This window comes from Typopeltis vanoorti, chromosome 20, assembly GCF_054136105.1.
Source record: "Typopeltis vanoorti isolate ZY-2024b chromosome 20, IOZ_Tvanoo_1.0, whole genome shotgun sequence".
NCBI classification, from domain to species: Eukaryota; Metazoa; Arthropoda; class Arachnida; order Uropygi; family Thelyphonidae; genus Typopeltis; species Typopeltis vanoorti.
Window position 1 is genome coordinate 82265365 of NC_143568.1, and position 21034 is coordinate 82286398.

The 21034-nt window shown below is 35.0% G+C and overlaps 1 protein-coding gene across 2 annotated transcripts in view; it reads left to right on the forward strand.

Annotated features, from left to right (window-relative positions):
• Positions 1-21034, forward strand: part of LOC150095602 (cysteine protease ATG4C-like) — a 158926-nt gene that overhangs the window by 43037 nt on the left and 94855 nt on the right. For both annotated transcript variants that reach the window (XM_090409877.1, XM_090409878.1), the window contains exon 4: positions 14672-14858. In XM_090409877.1, coding sequence (XP_090266003.1) covers positions 14672-14858 — 187 coding nt within the window. The remainder of the gene's footprint in view (positions 1-14671; positions 14859-21034) is intronic.

Genomic DNA, 21034 nt, shown 5'->3' on the forward strand with positions numbered 1-21034 from the left:
AAGTATAAAATTTTAAAGAAATAACTCAGAAATATAATGAGGTAATGGACATAAAAATGGAAACACTGAGCTATGTCATGTTATCGGTAGTTGCAATGCAGCATCTATGATGCACCACAGATGTAACTGATATGCAAATATACTCCCAACATTCCTAGGTATGTGTGTATGAAGCGAATGGAAGCCTGCCACTATTTATTGCAAGTTAGAATGAAATCGAGAGAGGATTTCAGGGGTGTTATTGTGGAATTATTATTGGGTCCACTTGATCAGTCACATGGCATGACTGTCACGAAGAACAGTCTCTAAGGTTATGTCAGCATGGTAGTCGACAGGACAAACATCAACAGTAAAATGCAAGAGAAGGATGTTCAAGCATTAGTTTACTATACCACAAAAATTAGGTTGACTACTGCTGAGCAGTTGTGTGAAAAATTCAATGCTGGTCATGAGAAACCTATTTCAACAAAAATTCTGTGCCGGGAACTACGCAGAATTGGATATCACAGTCGGGTTGCCTTACACAAGCCTTTGATCACTCCTGTCAGTGCATGTCATTGCATCCAATGATGCAAAGATCACAGGCAGTGGAAGGATGCAATATTGTCTAACAAATCCACATTCACACTTTTTGCTGCAAATGGATGAATACCTGTGTGGCATCAGCCAAAGGAAGCTTACCAGCCACCATGCTTATTTCCACCTGTGAAAGGTTTTGGTGGTTCTGTAATGGCCTGGGGGATGCATTCTCATGGCATGACTTGGGTCCATTTGTTATACTAGAAGGTAAAGTGGATGCTTGATCAGAACAGCTGAAATTGAAAGTGTAAACTTCCAATCAAAAGTGATCATCTTCATCCCATGTTGACACACTTTTCTCCTACACAGCTAGACATGTTTTAACGGGATAATGCTCCTGTTCATCGTGCAAATGTTGTTACCCAGGGGTTTGTGGAACATGATAGTGAGGTGTCCTATCTGCCATGGCCATCTAAATCACCAGATTTAAATCCCATGGAACATTTTGGAGCGAGCTCTCAGGCAGCATTTCCCACCTCCAAAGAACAAAGGTGAATGGACCGGTTTCTGAATGGTGTAAAATTTCTCCTATTGAGTTCCAAGTGCTGGCAGAGGCTTTCCCTTGAAGTATACAGGCAGTACTAGACACCCACAGCAGACCAACTCCATATTAATCAAAACATGTCACTGTTGGGTTTTTTGTTTTTCCATTATCTCTAGGTGAATGGCAAAAGTCAGTAAACTCAGGGCAAAATAATGCCATGATATTGCAAAATGCAGTAAAATTAAGGAACATAAACTCAAATGTGTAAAAAAATAAAAACAGTGTATACTGTTCAAAGCAACAGATATCTTTAGAATGTCAAGAGAAATATACTAAAGATCTACGTTCAGATAATAGAGAAGACCTAAAAGCAAAATAATGAGAATGAAATAGATGAATTATCTGATTCATTCAGTGCCCACCCCCATAACAAAAGTTCATAAAAATTTCTCCTGTTATATTGAAATTGAGAGTCTGTAATAAAATAAAGAACACATTTTCATAGTGGATAGATATAAAATGAGAAATCTGCTAGGGATGTGTATTATCACCATTGCCTTTTGCAGTCTTCTTGGGAATGGACATGTAAGAAATGAAAACACAAGAGGCATCTCATTTGGAAATTTGTTATTTATGAAGAAAATAACGATATGTAGAAACAGTACATCTCATTGAGATTGAAGAAAATCAGCAAAGCATAGTTATTTAATTATCACAGAGACATATTATAAATTTGATCTAAAAATATAGAGATCCAGAAAATGACCTTTCTTGACATGAAATAATGTACTAACAGAAAAGTCACTCTAATTACAAGATTGCAACTGAAAACTTGCTGTGCCTCTTCTTCATTATTGTACACCTTGAAATCATGAACTGTTAATAGAAAAATAATGGATGGAGACCTGATTCCTCTGAGATATAGTTATGAAAAAGAATTAATTGGATTAGCTTTAATCGAACCTTTGACGTAAGTTACATACTGTATCTAACTTGTTTTAATAGTGAATTGCATTGGATACAGTATATAAATTCATTGAAAATTAGCAAACGAATATTTCATACTGAAACTAACAGTAAATCATTGGTGTGGAACAAAAAGAAAAGCAATTCAAAGTGAGACAGAATACAACACATACACCAATCAGTCTTTTGGGATAAAAAGGCAATCATTTTGATGTAAATTAGGATAATGTAACAAAACCTGAACTTCCTTTGAAAAGATGTTCCTATTTAAAACTGCTTCAATGAATAAACCAAACATCATTGTTGAGGTTGAGGCTACCACAACCTGTGGTAGCCTCAACCCTGTGTTGCATGAGATCTGAATTTTGAGGTTTGATGTATTCAGTGTATTAGTAATGTTTTGCTAATCGTTATTTTTTTCTTTCCATAAAATTGACTATAAAAGACAAACTTTATCTTTTTCTCTTGCTGATGTTTATTGGACTACATGTGAATATAATGTGATATACTTTGGACAGACAGGCCATTCTGTGGGGGGGGGGGGGGGATCAGAGAACATCAGTACTACATAGAATTCCTTAAAGTCGTCTTGCAAACACTGTTTTGAGACCAAATGCAGTATCATTTGGAACACTATTCACTTTCTTCATAGAAGTAGTTTTAAATATGAATGCCTTTTCTAAGAAAGTCCTGTTACACCATCCTGATTTAAATCAGAGAATGGTTGCCTCTTTATTCTGAAAGTTTGGTAGATTCTTATCCTATGTAAATATTGGAAACGATTTATTGTCTGTTTAATAGGATCTTCTAGCACACAGTACTTGATTTTATACATTAACTGATTGTGATATGTGCTTTGTATTCTGTCTCTTTTTTGGTTCTTCTTTATTCCACACTGATATACTATTAGTTTTGGTACAAAATATTTTTTATTAATTTTCAATAAAGTTATGTGCTGTGTCTAACATGATTCACTCTCAATGATGTGGATTTTCTGGAGAGAAAGAAAAAGTCTGAAACAAACCTTTAAAAAATGAACCAAAAGAAGTTTACTAAATGAGGTTGGGAAGGGGGGAGGAATTGAAATTCTTAAAGCATATGCTAAGAGCAGGATGGAAGAATGTGATCATCACATAAAAACTATAAGGAAGAAGAGACTGACCAAGGCATCATTATATGAAGGACATGGAGCATTGGAAAAGCAAAAGTGCTTTAGGGATGCTTGAGGTGACAGTGCACTAGTGCTGTATCATGCAAACAAGAATGCAACATTTGATCCTTTCAGAAAGTTCTGGTATTTCTCTACACTTCTTCTCGAAATATTTTTTTGACCTTCACTATCTAGAGTCATTTGCTGTTAAATGCAATATCAAAATGATACTAAAAGATATCTCTTCCTAATGAAATCTTATTTCATAAGATTTCAAATTAATTTAATTTATATCTCTACCACCCTCAAGAGGTGTTCATGCTATGATGACAGCACTGCATGATTAAATTTACTTTATTATTAATCTCCGATCAACTGTTTTCTGATTGAATGAATCTGCCTTGACCTTTGGTCTTCCACCGGAGTTTTTCACTACCACCTTGGCATCAAACACTTGTTTTGCTAACCTTTCTGCTCCTATTATGTTTAAGTGACTGCACCACCTTAGATTAGCCCTAGTCATATATTCTTGAATGCAAACAATGTCAGTTCCCTCCTAACATCTTCACATTTAATATGATTATGCCATCTGTTGAGTCTCTTATTTTTCTCAGCACCTCACATCTGTGGTCTCTAATCTTTGGTCAGGTGCTTTATTTCTAACCTAATTCTCAGATACATAACTTAAAACTGGTTTGAACACCATCTTATATACTGCTAGCTGAGAATGTTTTAGCTATTCCATATAAATTTATTCATCTGGCTCCCCACCATACTAGCTTTGCTTATTCTGTTGTCTATGTCCAGATTTAATCTTCACCAAAACTATGTCTAAATAACTGAAATATTTTACTTGTTATATAGGTTCTCCATTGAGAATGTGCAGCTGTAGTTTTCTATGTTCCTGCTTAGTTTCATAGTTTTATTGTGGATTTTCATGCTAAATTTGTTGCAGCTGTTGTGCAATTTAGTTAGAGAATCCTAGAGACTTGCACTGGTTGTGTTTAGGAATACATCATCTGCATAAAGCAAAGAGCTAAGTTTTATATCTTTGATTCCAATGTCAGGTTTAATGCTACTTTCTTTCATAATGTGATCCATATAAATGATGAATTAGATTGAAGATAATGTGCATCCTTGTCTTACCCCTGATTTTTGATCAAATCATCTTCCTGTATTTCCTTCAGTTCTAACTGCTGACTTATAACTTAAATGTAGACTTTGTATTGCTCTGTATAACCCAATATAATTGTAGTGTTTTGCAAAGCTTTTCTCTGGGCACCTTATTTTATGCCTTTTCCAGATCTACAAAATTTAGATACAGATCCTTGTTATATTTCTATGATTTCTTAACTGCTTGTTATAAAGTTAAAATCTGATCTTTGACATCTTCTGTTTAGCTTGAGCCCAGCTTGTTCTTCTTCAAGTTTCTCTTCCATGAATTTTCTCAGCCTCTTCTCAAGAAGCTTGTATAAATTTTACCTGGAACACTTAATAAAGAAATTCCTCTGTAATTCTCACATTCAGCTTTATTCCTTTTCTTATAGATGGTAACTATGATAGTTCTACTCCAGTCATCTGGAATTCAACCTTCTGACCAGCTCCTCTGAATTATGCAGTGTAGTTACTGCAAAACTTTCATATTTCCATATTTAAACATGTCTGGTTGAATATCATCTACTCAAGTTGCCTTCCCACATTTCATGTTGTTGTTTTTTTAATGGCTTTTTCTACCTCAAGTATTGATATATACCGGTAACATATTGTACTAACAATATGTTAATGAGGTGCAGTTAAAATTCTAACATTAATATTATTATAGCTGTATGTTGTTGTCTCTTAGCGATTATAACAAGCTAGCTGGAAGCACTGATAAAGTATAGTAACAGTGCTGTGATATAGTACTCTTATTATTTTCTGCATAGGATACTCAAATGTCCCAGATGTCATATCTATTCTTATACTAGACTTGCTAGTAAACATGATTATAACAAACTACTAAATAGTCCTAACCAGAAACTCATAGGTACAAAAGAAAGAAACTTCACCATGGCAAACTATTCACTATAACAAACTGTTCTATCCCCATGAGTTTGTATGAGAGCCAACTGTAATAACAAATAGGAAAAATAGTAACAAATACTATATTCCACTGTATACATAAATTTACATCAACAGGAATATTATAAAACAAAGGATGCTCACTGAAATTGTTAACTTGAACTACTAAGTACTGTATGAAGTTTATAATTTTTTTTTTTTTTCAAAATTTTTAACATGGAATATAGTTAATATTTGCACATTATTTCAAACCCATAACAACCAAAAGAAAAAATTTTATAGTAGAATTATATTATACCTGACAATATATTATTATATTGGAAGTATATTATATTGTTGTCACAAGGCTTTATTTTACCAAAGTGAAGCAGATAGTTTTCACATGTAGATATTTCTTGCACTAGCTTTATCCTGTGAAAAATTTGCTGCAGTTATAGTAATATTTTATTTAATAATAAAATTATTATTTTTAATTGTTCTGACTTTTGTGGTTTATTACAGTAAGTTCTCCTGTTTCTGTTAAATCTTAATAGGGTTCTGTTAAGATTTAACAGAAACCTATCTTGTATTCTTTCTTAGTACCTGATCTCACATGATAAAGGTATATAATTATGTGCTATGTTAATGTATATTTACATAGACGAATATTCACCCAGAAAAATCAGTAACATAATTTACATTTTTCGATAATTTTACTAAAATTTATCAGACATTTGAGTAGAATGCATGCTTTTTTCTTCTAACAAGAACTCCACCAGTGTTAAATGAATTTAACACTACTGAGTAGAGTCCTTCATTTTGATTTGCTGTTTGCACTTTCTCCTGATATCAACAAAAAAACATCTAAATTCCCAGTAACTTACTTATTGTTGACAGCATTGCTTTTAACTCTTAGGTTGTTGCTTATAGTTGTCTCCTTTATTTGATCTTGGTGGATCATAATACTTCATAGACAGACTGAATAAAAGTTAATAAAAAATGACAAAAATGTCTCATCTTTTCTCTACAGTTAAAATTTTTCAGGATTATGCATTTTTATTCTGCATGTTCATTATCCTGTGATTATCTAGGAAGCATTGCATCGTGTCTAATATTGTCAGTTTCCTCTCTGTCACTCTTTGACATAGTCTTCTGCATGAAGTTTCTGCAACTCTTATAAAAAAAGTCATCATCATCAAATTCCTGCCATGTACCCTCAAGGGGTGTACAGGATATGATAGTACTACATGAAAAATTTACATTATTACTAACTTCCTGTCTACAATTTTCCTCCAAATTAGTCTGTTACTTGTCAAGACTCCAACATTATCAGATCATATTTAAATATAAAGAGCTAATAAGCTTCATTTCAGCGATATAAACATTATTTAAATTAAGGGGATATTAAATCCCACATTGTTTTAAAACCGAATAAGAAACTCAAAGATTGGAATTGGAGAGTTTCATGCCGAATATAGTAAACTATAAAGTATCGGCGACCACTAGCGTGAGCTAATGCAAGTGACCCTAGTATGTAGTACAATACCGGAGAACTCACAGCAAAGTCGGTAAAGTTCTGATCACTATTCTTAGGTATTTTCCATAATATAAAAACACATTTCCTAGGAAATGTATGCTGTTATTACATTATGGTGGGAGGTCACTACCCAGACTGGTTTCAGCCTTTTTTGAGGCTTCATCAGTGAGTAGGTAAACCAAATTAATAATAGCGTATAGCAAAAAGAACTTATATACTCTGCTATACGAGTTTCCAAACAGGTGCAACCATTAAGTTACTTAAATATAAAGAGCTAATAAGCTTCATTTCGGCGATATAAACATTATTTAAATTAAGGGGATATTAAATCCCACATTGTTTTAAAACTGAATAAGAAACTCAAAGATTGGAATCAGAGAATTTCATGCATTTAAAAAAAAAAAAAAATATCAGATCTTATATTTCTATCATCTAAGGAACTTTCTACAGTATCAATCCACCTATATCTTGGTCTTCCTGTGGGTCATTCTCTGCCAACCTGGCAGAGAACGCTTGTTTTGCTAATCTTTCCTCACCTATTCTGTTTAAGTGACCATAGCTCTGCTAACACATTCCTGGATGCTGACAATGTCAAGTTCTTTCCTAATATCCTCATTTTTAATATGATATTGCCATTGATGCCATCTGTTCATGCCTCTAATCTTTCTCAGGATTTTCATATCTGCGGTCTCTAGTCTTTGATCAAGTGTTTTACTTCTGACCCAGCTCTCAGATCCATAATTAAAATTGGTTTGAACACTGTCTTGTATACAGCTAATTTAGTGTTCTGACTAATTTCTCTCTTATTCCATATGAATTTATTCCATTAATTTCCTACCATACCAGCATTGTTGATTCTATTGTCTATTTCCATATTAAATTTACCATCTTCGCTAAAAATTGTGCCTAAGTAGCTGAAATGTTTTACTTGTTCCATAGGTTCTCCGTTCACAACGCAGTTGACATTTTCAACGATTCTACCTGTTTTCATTGTCTTTGTCTTTTTATTGCTGCTTTTTATTGCAATTTTGATATCAGGTACCACTTTCCTTCATAATGTAATCCATATAGAAAATGAATAACAGAGGTGATAATGTACATCCTTGTGTGATAACAGATTTAACATTAAACCATCTCCCTGTACATCCTTCAATTCTAACTGCTGACTTACAACTCAAATAAAGACTAAGTATTGCTTGATATAATGCCCCATTTACACCATATAACTGTAGCGTATTGAATAACTTCTCTCTTGGCACCTTGTCATATGCCATTTCCAGATTGACAAAACTTAAATATAGATCTTTGTTATATTCCCATGCTTTCTCAACTATTTGTCATAAAGTGAATATCTGATCCTGACAGCCTCTATTTGGCCTGAATCCAGCTTGTTCTTCAGCAAGCTTTTCTTCTACAATTCTTCTCAACCGTTTCTCAAGTATACTTGTATAAATCTTGCCAGGAACACTCAGTAGGGGAATACTTCTGTAATTCTCACATTCAGTTTTATTTTCCTTTTTATATATGGGTACCATGAGAGATCTACTCCAATCATCGGTAATTCGTCCCTCTGTCCAGGCTTTCTGAACTATGCAGTGTAGCCACTGTAAGACTCTTATACCACCATACTTCAGCATTTCTGGTCGAATATCATGTATTCCTGCTGCCTTACCACGTTTCAAGCCTGTGATGGCTTTTTCTACTTCGAGTATGGATATGTATTCCTGACTGTATGCCTGTTGAGTTTTTTTTACCACTGTGCTATCACTTTTTGTTTCATTTAGCAATTTTTCGAAGTAATTACTCTATACTTCATGGATATCTTTTTCTCTCCGTTTTCATGTCACCTATATCATCTGTAACTCCGTTTACAGTACTCTTTCCTCCATTTCTTAACTTCTTCAACAACGTCCAAAATATTTTGCCACCTTCTTGATATTTATTTTCTATATTCTTGCCAAAGTCCTCCCATGAATTTTGTTTAGCTAGTTTTACGCAGTGTTTAACTTTCTTACATTTGTCTCTATATTCTCTAAGAGCACAAGCTGACTTATTTACCAGGAACTTTTGATATGCTTTCTTCTTTTCCTTCACTGCCTCTAACTTCCTGTGTCCACTATAGAGATCTGATTTTTCTATCCTTGCAGACAACCACACCACATGCCTCTCTGGCTGAATCAATCAGTGTTTTCTTCAAGGCTTGCCACCGACTCTCCAAGATTTGGTTGCTGTTCTCAAACTCTCTTTCATTTTTTTCTTGAATAATGTTTGTGTATTTTAGTCTACAGTTCACATCTGAGAGCTGCTCAACTTTTATTATCTTTAAAACGTTCTTACATCTTATTCTTTTCAATATGAAATTCAATTTTATCCTGCTCAAGACTAAATAGTGATCACTTCCAATTTCAAATCCTCTGTACACATCACTATCAACAATAGCATAGTCAATGAGACTTTTCTTATTCCTTGCCTCTTCTCTCCATGTGAATTTGTGCACATTTTTATGTTGGAACATGTTGTTTGTAATAACCAATCCATGTCCTGAGCAGAAATCCAACAGGTATATGCCATTATTATTATTAGCTTTGCTCTTTTCTCCAAATTTTTCCGACATATTTTTGTATATCTGACAATCATTTCCTACTCTGCTATTTAGATCTCCAACAAGGACCAACTTTTCCTTTTTCATTGTGTCAGTTGCTTTTTCTAAAGCATCAAAAAATTCCTCCACTTCTACCTTTGTAGAACCTTCTGTGGGACCATAGGCATAAATGAGTCTCGTTGTCCAGTTCACCATTCTCATATTTGCCCATATCACTCTACTTGAGACTGACTGCCATTTAAGAAGATTAGCCTCATATTTAGTGTTGAATACTATGGCTACTCCTTCTTTTCCTTGATTGTCATTGCCTGAATATAATATTTTGTATTTATTGCTCAGAAAGATCTCTTTTTTGTTTCAGTCACCCCTATTATGTCGATCTGGTACTTATCTAATTCCTCAGCTAGCTCCATTTTTTTGCCATTCAATCTTCTTATGTTGATAGTACCGATCTTTAACTCCGGTGTTGTTGAGTTGGGGTGTGTTTTCAGATTTGTTCCAGTAGCTGACTTTTTGCTATTTGCCCTGGTTCCCTGGCGAAAACAACGGGGCCTTGTTTAACCGCGGCAACACCCCAGCCGGCATGAAATTTTATCATGTTGTACCATCATTTTGTATTTTGGTTTAAGCCAATAAGAATACAATTTGGTCCGCTAAATCCCAAATTGGCAGCCTATTCTTGTTCATTCAGTATCCAGGTAGATACTCAACAGGGTGCACCACGAGAAGGTGAGGATTGGACATTGGGTCAGAAGCCCCGGTCAGTTCTTCGCATTTCTTTAAAGGCTATGTGGAGGTCTCCTCTCAGATATATAGCTTTGACCCTTAAGCACAATAAAAAAAAAGTATATCTTAATAAAGGAAATGTGTTCCTTTTGTATTGCTATTCCTGTTCTCCTTACCTTTACAGTACTGGAATATTATAGGTTCTGTAACCTTTCTTGTGTGAAATTGACACAAGATTCCCATACTATATATACACACATTATTTTTTATTTTTCCAATATGCTTCCCACCTATTTTTTTTTTTTGCTGCTGCATTGCCATTGGTTTGAAGTTTTTTCTTATTTTGCACTTTTTTGTAATAGTAATAGTGATGTGAATTCCATCCACAAAAGGTTGTAAACTTACTATACATTATCATTATCATTATCACGGGCTACTCCAGGGAGTCCTTAGACTCATCGAGGGTGGCCCTAAACATCATGTTCACACAACTGTTCAACATTCTCACAGTATCTATCATACCTTGCCTTGAACTCGCTCACTGTCATAGCACCCACAACAGACTCTGGCAGCTTATTCCACTCATTTACCACTCTAAAAGTAAAGAACCCAGCTCTAACACCCCTGCTAACCACGCTCTTGCCCAGCTTCCATGGGTGTCCCCTAGTTCTCCCACCACCAGTCCTGATCTCAAAAATATCCTCTGAATTAATCCTATAGAATCCTTTTAGCAATTTGAATGTCTCAATCATATCTCCCCTTTTCCGCCTATCAGCCAGTTTCTGCAACTCACAAATCATCAATCTGTTCTCATATGGTTCATTCTATAGACCTGCTATCATCTTAGTCACTCGCCTTTGGATCCTCTCCACCTCCTCCCCATCAAGAAGGAACCGAGGTGACCAAATCTGGGCACAGTATACGAGATGAGGTCTTATCAGGGCTCAGTACAGAGGTACAATAACTTGCTTGTCTCTGCTCGTCAAGGTATTTTTCAACAACCAAGTGAGTTGATGAGCTGATTTAGCTACTTTCGCAATGTGCCCCCTAAACTTCATCTCCCTATCCACCAACACTCCCAAGTCCCTGGGCTCATCAATCTCTTGGAGTACAGTTCCACCAATGTGGTATACTGCTGCTAATCTTTTCACTCCGAAATGCATAATCTTACATTTTGTCACATTAAATTGACATCCATTCTCCTTAGTCCAGAACTCCAATCTATCTAAGTCATCTTGCAAGACTTTGACATCTTCTGCATTCACTATCGCCCTACCCAACTTTGCATCATCAGCGAACAAATGAACTGTCCCACTTAGACCCTTCCCTATATTGTTAATGAACAGATTAAACAGCAGTGGTCCAAGAACAGAACTCTGTGGCACACCACTAGTCACAGGCTGTCTTTTGGACTCTACTCCTGAATAAACTACTCTTTGATATCTCTCCATCAACCACCCAGCTATCCATCTCACCAATCCTATATCCATTCCTATATGTTGTAGTTTACGGATTAGAATTCCATGTGGTATCTTGTCAAACGCCTTTGCCAGGACCAGCAGTATCACTGTAAACCCATTTCCCTTATCCAATTCAGCCGTCACCTTGTTATAAAACTTGAGCAAGTTACTGAGGCATGATCTACCCTTCACAAAACCATGCTGTCCTCTGTACAGTATCTCATTTTCATCAATCCATTCCTGTATTTTTCCCTTGACTACTTTCTCCAAGACCTTGACAACGACTCCTGATATGCTGATCGGTCGGTAATTTGCAACCATAGTCTTGGATCCTCCTTTATGCAGTGAAACTATTTTCCCCTCTTTCCACGCCTTCGGGACCAAGCCAGACCCGAGACTCAGATTAAACAACATGGTCAAGGGCACTGATAATTCCTTAGCCGCTTCATGCAAGACCCGTGCCGGTATACCATCCAGTCCCACAGATGTATTCACTTTAAGGTTCTGTAATAGACTATTCACGTCCACTTCATTCATCACAATTCCCGTATAAACTAATGGTTCCTTCATTTTTTCAACATCACCACCTGGATGATATACTTTTGCAAAGTGCTCGCTCAGTAACTCCACTATATTGACTGGTTCAGTGAACTCTTTACCATCGTCATTCCTTAAAATCATTTTGCCGTGTACAGTTTTTTTTCTTGCTTACAGCATATTGAAAGAACTGTTTGGGATTCTCTTTTGCTTGCATAGCTAGTTTCCTTTCATAATCGGCTTTTGCTGTTTTTACCACACTTGTTACCCTTCTAGCCTGCACTTTATACCGTTCGTGTGCCTGCAGGTCACCCCTTTCTTTAAATTCCCTCCATAGTTGTTTCTTTTTTTGCAGCTCAAGCTTAATGGTGTTATTCATCCATTTAACCCCTACTTGTTTCACTATTCGGACCTTAGGTATACAATCAGTCATAACCTCCTGTAAATGCTCTTTGACCACTTCCCATGCTCTATCGACTTCCAGCCCTTGCAGTTGTACATGCCATGGCACTGATCCAAGCAATCTCCTAAGCTTGTCATACTTGCCAGCACGGTAATTCCACATATACCCTGTCTTAATCGCAAATTGCACACCTTTAGCCACCTCCCAGGTCAAGACCTTATGATCACTCTCACCAATAGGTGGCAACATGGTCATATTCATTACAGTCAAATTTTGAGATGCAATTACCAGGTCAAGCACTCTCACACCCCCTAGTATTTTCAATTACATGCTGTTTCAGATAGTTATCCCTTAATAATTGAATAAAATCCATTTCCTATCTAGCCTTTAGCCCATAAACCATACATTAGTATAGTTTATGGGCTAAAGGCTAGATAATCTAAAAACCTGCTCTAGAGACCAAACGTGGAAATTTTTAAAGCCATTCAGGCTTCTAATTTACAATCACAATGTTGGTATTGGAGAGCAGAAATGCTATCCACTCAGACATCTAACCAGCAACATTGACTGGGTATTGACTTATGGATGGGGACAGCTACCCACCATAAGGCTTCAAGGAAAGATCAGAATGATAGTCTAGCTTGGGAAATCAGCATCCACAGTAATATAAAAAGACAGGACATAATGCAGAAACTGAATTTCTTTCTTAAAGAAACTGAATTTCTGCATTTCTTTCTTTCTATTTAAGAAAGAAAGAAAAACAAATTTTAGTGTACTTTCTAATCAAGAGAGAGAGACAACCTTTCTTTCTTTCTGTATCCACCCCTTTCCCAACTAATAGTCCCAATGCTTATCTTGCCTCTTCCCAATTTAAAGGCACCCTTTCATTTTCCTCCTAATGAAATTCTCCTAAAATTAATCAAAATTACAGAACATAGCCACTACCCTCTCAGTAACAAAACCAGATAAACCTTCATCCTTTCATGTCTATTGAATAAATCATAACTCCAAGGGAGCTACTCCAGTCATGCACAGTTTGACCATCATCTCTGTAAATCTTTATAGAGTACTTTAGCACGAATAGGAATTTCTGATATTAACTGCATAATAATAATAAAAAGCTGACATTGCCAGTATATGACATAGCTGTTCATGCATTCATCTATGATGCATAAGCATGGTAGATTGAAATGTTCCTAGTGAAAAATGACATAAGATGTTAATTATCATGAATCTACTCTTATACAATATGATTTTCAATTAATCAACATCATAGAAATGGTTAATGGTATATAAATGATGTAAATTTTCATTATACTATTAGTATATCATTTTATTCATTATCAGTTTGATGGATTTCATCAAATATTGTAACATGCTAAAATAATTCACTAAATCAACATAGTAAAACTACTTTTGATGACAAATCAGTAACTTCTGCATATTCACTTATTTTTTTAATTTACTAGTTTTCACTGCTGAAATTTATTCACTACCTTACTGTTTTGTCTCTTTCTGTTAGTTATTTCACTTTCAGAAATTCTGCGTAAAATCTGTGTGAAAATTTAATGATAATTATTTTATTAAATAATTTTAATAATGACATGTAGGGATTGCCAGTTTTTAAAATCTTTTCGTGACTCTTAAGGCATCCACTACTGTGTTACAGGTTTACATCTTTCATGAGTGGTATTGACATAAAATAATAATAAAAATATTTACTACAGCTAATTGATTCTGATAGTAATCATTGCAAAAGTACTTTTATTGCTTGGTTTTTCTTATCTGTCAAGAACTTGATTTTAATAAGATACCTCTATGTTCATAGTCTGTTACACATATTAGATGCATTTATCTGCAGATGAAATTGATTTACAGGAGGGGATTTAAAAAAAAGTTTTGTAGAAAAAATCCTTGCTATTTCCATCTAAACCATCTAACTTAGTCATAATTGAAATAGTTTTAATAAAAAAGATATTTGTTACAGATGACTTTCCCATATAAACCTTTGTCGACCATCCTCAGCTACTGGGTTATCTTTAAGACATAGTATCAGAATATTTTGCTTTAATGATTAATATACAGGTTTTTTTTTTACAAATATATAAAGAAAACCATAAGTTTGACTAACTGAAAATAAGTCATTGATTTTTGAGTGTATCAAATACAACAACTGTATATTTATAGATTGGTGCCTCTCTGATTCACAATCTCAGGAAAGTAGCAAAGTACACAGAAGAATTATTAGATGGTTTGGAGACAATTCTTCACCATGTAGTCCTTTTTCTATTCATCATTTGGTATCTTTGGGAAGAACTTATGGACGAAAACCTGGTGATTGGTACGGACCTGTTCATGTAGCACATGCACTCAGGTTAGTGGTTTACAATTTTGACCTGTCCATGTGGGAAACATTAAATTCATATGACATAGAAGAAGGGAAAAGCTGCTGTGCTGGGGTGGACCGTGAACAGTCTTAGGACATAGTTCCTCACTGCTATTTACCAATATATTAGTATTCTTGGATAAAATTCAGGATTTTTATTCATGAATACTAATATAATATGATCAGTAGTTCTGAAATAATTTAAAAAAACTTAAATTTGCACAGTTCAAAAAATACAAAGTATTTCTGGTATTCTTAATTGGATTAATTGGCATCATTATGCTTTAACTGTGTTTCCCAGTGTGAAATGCATACCCCTAGGTATACACAAAAGATCTTGAAGGGGTACAAGGCATTTTTTTTATAATTTTGATTACTTTTTTACTTTTATAATTTTATCATTGCATTGCTACAAATAAGTGCAAATATATTCTACAATTCATTTTTCAATTACTAAAAAATCTAAAGAAAGTTTTAAACAAAATGTGTCTAAAAGGTTTGAACCCTTTGCATTAAAAGTTTCAATTGAAATAGTTCAAACCATTCAGTTGAAACTCTCCATCAAATTTGATTTGTCTCATTAAACTTTTTTATTATTGAAAAAATTCAGTTTTATGATTTTCATTTCAGTTGTATGTATATTGGATTTGTATAACTAAATTGTATTGAATAATTAAAAAAGTTTCATGTGTTTGTAATTTATTATAATGCAAATATTAAAAAATAAATACATTTATAATTATTCTTGTTCAAGTGGTTATAATGAATATAACATCTCTCAGATTGCCTTTGCTTCAGGGGATACATAGTGTAGCTAAAATTTTAAAGGGATGTGCGAGTACTGAAAGTTTGGGAAACACTGTGCTAGAGCAAATAATAAACTTTTCACATATACAACTGAGCATTATGGTGCACAGTTTCACTGAAATGTTTCATATGTTAGAGATAATGAGTGTCTCCATATTTTTTTGTGTATGTGCACACTTTGAGATACTTTATGCTTCAATACTTGAGTATACTAGTTAAGAATTAAGCTTATAACTGCTTTTTGTTCAGGTTTGAATTTTATATTTTATTTGAAAACAAAAAGCAGTTTGCAGCACATGGCATCTGTCTAAAAATCTCTCTTAGTCATGCCATGGCTGAGCACTTGTGACCCAATATATTAGTCTTCTCCATCTCTCTTCTGTCAAAGTGCATCCTCCAACCTTAGTTTAATCCTTTATCCAAGTGTGAGCAAACAAAACTAAGTGAAAAATAAACTTTTAACATCTTTCTCTAAATCCAGAGTAATTTAATAAAAAGGTGGCTCACCATTTGGCAACTCCTATAGGTAGAGATGACCTTGCTAATGCTTCTGCCTGGTATCTCCACTTGGGCCTGGCTCCCACTGAAGAGACCTCAGTAAAGGTCGAAACTGGTCTGGGTAGTGACCCTTCCCTTAATGCATAACATTATGCACATCCGCAAGGAGATGTGTTTTGCGTTATGGGAGATACTGAGATAGGAGTGATGTTAGCTTGCTCCACCTTTGCAACGAGTTCCCTGGTGTTGTACCACCTTACCCCAGTCCTGAAGATACTTTCAGACGCAAACTTTGTTTGCTCACACTTGGATAAAGGATTAAACTAAATTTATTATAGTCTAACCAAGTGAAAAATAAACTTTCAACTCCAACCTTAGTCTTGTAATATCAGGAATTTGGTTTAGCTATCTCCCATGGGACTTGCCTCTTTTTCTAGCTCCTGGCACCTGCATGAAGAGTTCTTCAAATTTCTTACCCTATCTTCTTGAGATGTCTCCAGAATATCAAGAATTCTTCTCTCCACCATGTTATAGAGACTCGTTTCATGCTTCAATTGATCTCAGCTTGGTTCTTTTCTCTGTCAAAAGAACTCGAAGCATCTTTCTGCAGGCTCACATTTCAAAACATTGATTATCTTCTTAATTGCCTTCTTCAGTTCTTTATGACTCAGAGTCTTAAACACTGAAAAAGACAATTAAGAAGAAGATCAGTGTTTTGAAATGTGAACCTCAGAAGGTAAGGAAAGAAACCCCCTCACTGCAAATATCAGAATAGAAGATAAACCCATTAAACAAGTAACTTCCTTCCTATACTTGGGACAATTGATCACAGAAAATGCACATTGCACAAAAGAAGTGAAATCAAGAATTGCACAGGCAAAAAAAGCATTTTACAATAAATATTACATACTCACATCAAAACAAATTAACATCAAGAAAAAGACTAGTAAAGACTTTCGTCTGACCAGTCGCATATTATGCATAGGAACCTGGGCATTCCTTAAACAAGATCAGAAATACCTAGAGTTCTTTGAGATATGGTGCTGGAGACAATGAATGAAAGTGAGATGGAAAGAAAAGCAACAACAAAGTTCTCAAAGAAGTTGGCAAACAAAGAGGTATATTGGAGACCATAAAGAAGAGGTGACTCAAATGGATAGGACACCTACTAAGGCATAACAATTTCTTCAAAACAGTAATAGAAGGAAAAATCCTGGATAAAAGAACAAGGAGGGACACCAAGAACAAACAACTATGTGAAGATTCGGGAACAAGAAGATATGGAGAAATGAAGAGAATTGCTGAAGAGAGGAACAAATGGTGAGAATGGTGTGCTACAGCCAATCAGTCCATAGACTGAAGGACCACACAATGATGCGATCCTTAAGGACATATGGATCGCATAACGGTCATAGCTAGCTAGATATATGCATACTATGATCATAGTGTGATGTACTATAACATATATCAGTATGCATAGTGATAAATGTAATACTCTGACATGTTCATTTTCAGATATTTTCACAGTTAGGAATACTAACAGCACTGGACTTTTGTTGTGTTGCTAACATGGAATAACATTCAAAATATGTTATTAGTGAAACATGAAAATTTCAAAGTTTTTTTGCGGCATTTACAAGAATTACTGTTATTCTATAATTCGAGAATTTAAGCAATCCAGCTAAAGAGCTAGAATTTACTAGACATTTAAAGAGACATGCGTATTAGACATATCATATACTATGTATTATACTATGTGTAATCACTTCTTATCAACTGTAAACTATTGATAAGAAGTTTACAGTATTGTAAGCTTCTTATCACAATTTTCTTCCAAATTAATTTATTTGCCAGGCCTCTCATATTGTCAAGTCTAACATTGATCTTCTCCTTAGGCTACTAAGAATCAGTTCAGTTAGATCTTGATGATCATCCTCTGGATTTTTTTTTTCCCATTTTATCATTAAACACCTGTTTTGCTGTCTCTCCGATTCTGTACAAGTGATCATACCACCTCAGTTAGCTTCATGCATTTTATTAAATTCTAGAGATTCATGTTCCTTTCTAATATTATTGGATCATTGATGGCATCTCTGCAGTCTTCTAATTTTTCTCTGAAGAAAATAATTAGAAGAATGAACCCTCATATCTGTGACTTCAGATAACTTTCTTAACTCGCTCATGATCTGAAACTTTAGACTAATTTTAAAAATCTCTCGTCATCATCATCTAATTCCTGCCAAGTACCCTCAAGGGGTGTACAGGATATGATAGTACTACATGAAAAAAATTATATCATTACTAACTGCCTATCTACAATTTTCCTCCAAATTAGTCTGTTACTTGTCAAGACTCCAACATTATCAGATCTTATATTTCTATCATCTAAGGCACTTTGTACCATAACAATCCGCCTATATCTTGGTCTTCCTCTGGGTCATTTTCCTGCCAACCTGGCAGAGAACACTTGTTTTGCTAATCTTTCCTCGCCCATTCTGTTTAAGTGACCATAAAACCTGAGATTAGCTCTGCTAACGCAATCTTGGATGCTGACAATGTCAAGTTCTTTCCTAATATCCTCGTTTTTAATATGATATTGCCATTGATGCCATCTGTTCAATCTTCTAATCTTTCTCGGGACTCTCATATCTGCGGTCTCTAGTCTTTAGTCAAGTGTTTGACTTCTGACCCAGCTCTCAGATCCATAAGTTAAAACTGGTTTGAACACTGTCTTGTATACAGCTAATTTAGTGTTCCGACTAATTTCTGTCTTATTCCATATGAATTTATTCAGTTGACTTCCAACCATACCAGCTTTGCTGATTCTGTTGTCTATTTCTATATTTAATTTACCATCTTCACTAAAAATCATGTTTAAGTAGCTGAAATGTTTTACTTGTTCCACAGGTTCTCCACTCACAACGCAGTTGACATTTTCAATGATTCTGCCTATTTTCATTGTCTTTGTCTTTTTATTGCTGACCTTCATACCATATCTATTACAACAGCTATTCAATTTAGTCAGAGAATCTTGCAGACTTGTAGCGGATATATTTAGAAGTATAATATCATCAGCATAAAGCAAAGAGCTAACATTAACATCTCCAATTTTGATATCATGTTTAATACCACTTTCCTTCATAATGTGATCCATATAGATAATGAATAACAGAGGGGATAATGTACATCCTTGTCTCACACAAGATTTAACATTAAACAGTCTTCCTGTACTTCCTTCAATTCTAACTGTTGAATTACACCTCAAATAAAGACTAAGTATTGCTTGATATAATGCCCCATTGACACCGTATAACTGTAGCATATTGAATAGCTTCTCTCTTGGCACCTTGTCATATGCCTTTTCCAAATCGACAAAACTTAAATACCGATCTTTGTTATATTCCCATGCTTTCTCGGCTATTTGTCGTAAAGTGAAGATCTTGTCCTGACAGCCTCTATTTGGCCTGAATCCAGCTTGGTTCTTCACCAAGCTTTTCTTCCACAATTCTTCTCAAGCGTTTCTCAAGTATACTTGCATAGATCTTGCCAGGAACACTCAGTAGGGAAATATTTCTGTAATTCTCACATTCAGTTTTATTTCCCTTTTTTTATATGGGTACTATGAGAGCTCTCATAGTACCCATATCATCAGGAATTCGTCCCTCTGTCCAGGCTTTCTGAACTATGCAGTGCAGCCACTGTATAGTGGTCTGGTCAAATATCTACTCCTGCTGCCTTTCCACATTTCAAGCCTTTGATTGCTTTTTCTACTTCACGTATGGATATGTCTTCCTGACTGCATGCCTGGTCAGTGTTTTATACCACTGTGCTGTCATCACTGCTTGTTTCATTTAGCAGTTTTTCAAAGTAATTACTCCATACTTCAAGGATATCTTTATTCTACCGTTTTCATGTCGCCTTTATCATCTCTAACTCCTTTTACACCACTCTTTCCTCCATTCCTAAGCTTCTTCAACAACCTCCAGAATATTTTGCCACCTTCTTGATATTTATTTTCTATATTCTTGCCAAAGCTCCCATGACTTGTTTAGCTAGTTTTACACAGTGTTTAGCATTCTTGCATTTGTCTCTATATATTTTCTAAGAGCACAAGCTGACTTATTTGACAGGCACTTTTGATATGCTTTCTTCTTTTCCTTCACTGCCTCTTTAACTTCCTGTGTCCACCAGGGAGTTCTGATTTTTCTATCCTTGCAGACAACCTCACCACATACCTCTCTGGCTGAGTCAATCAAGGTTTTCTTCAACGCTTGCCACTGAATCTCAGAGGTTTGGTTCCTGTTCTCAAACTCTTTCATTTTTTCTGCAATAATCTTTGTGTATTTTAGTCTACAGTTCACATCTGAGAGCTGCTCAACTTTTATTCGCTTTAAAACTTTCTTACATGTTATTCTTTTCAATATGCAATTCAATTTTATCCTGCTCAAGACTAAATAGTGATCACTTCCAATTTCAAATCCTCTGTACACTGTGGTGTCCTGCACTAGGGAGAAAACATCACTATCAACAATAACATAATCAATGAGACTTTTCTTATTCCTTGCCTCTTCTCTCCATGTGAATTTGTGCACATTTTTATGTTGGAACATGGTGTTGGTAATAACCAGTCCATGTCCTGAGTAGAAATCCAACAGATATTTGCCATTATTATTATTAGATTTGCTCTTTTCTCCAAATTTTCCCAAAATATTTTTGTATGTCTCACAATCATTTCCTACTCTGTTATTTAGATCCCCAACAAGGACCAACTTTTTCTTTTTCATTGTGTCAGTTGCTTTCTCTGAAGCATCAAAAATTCTTCCACTTCTACCTTAGTAGAACCTTCTGTGGGACCATAG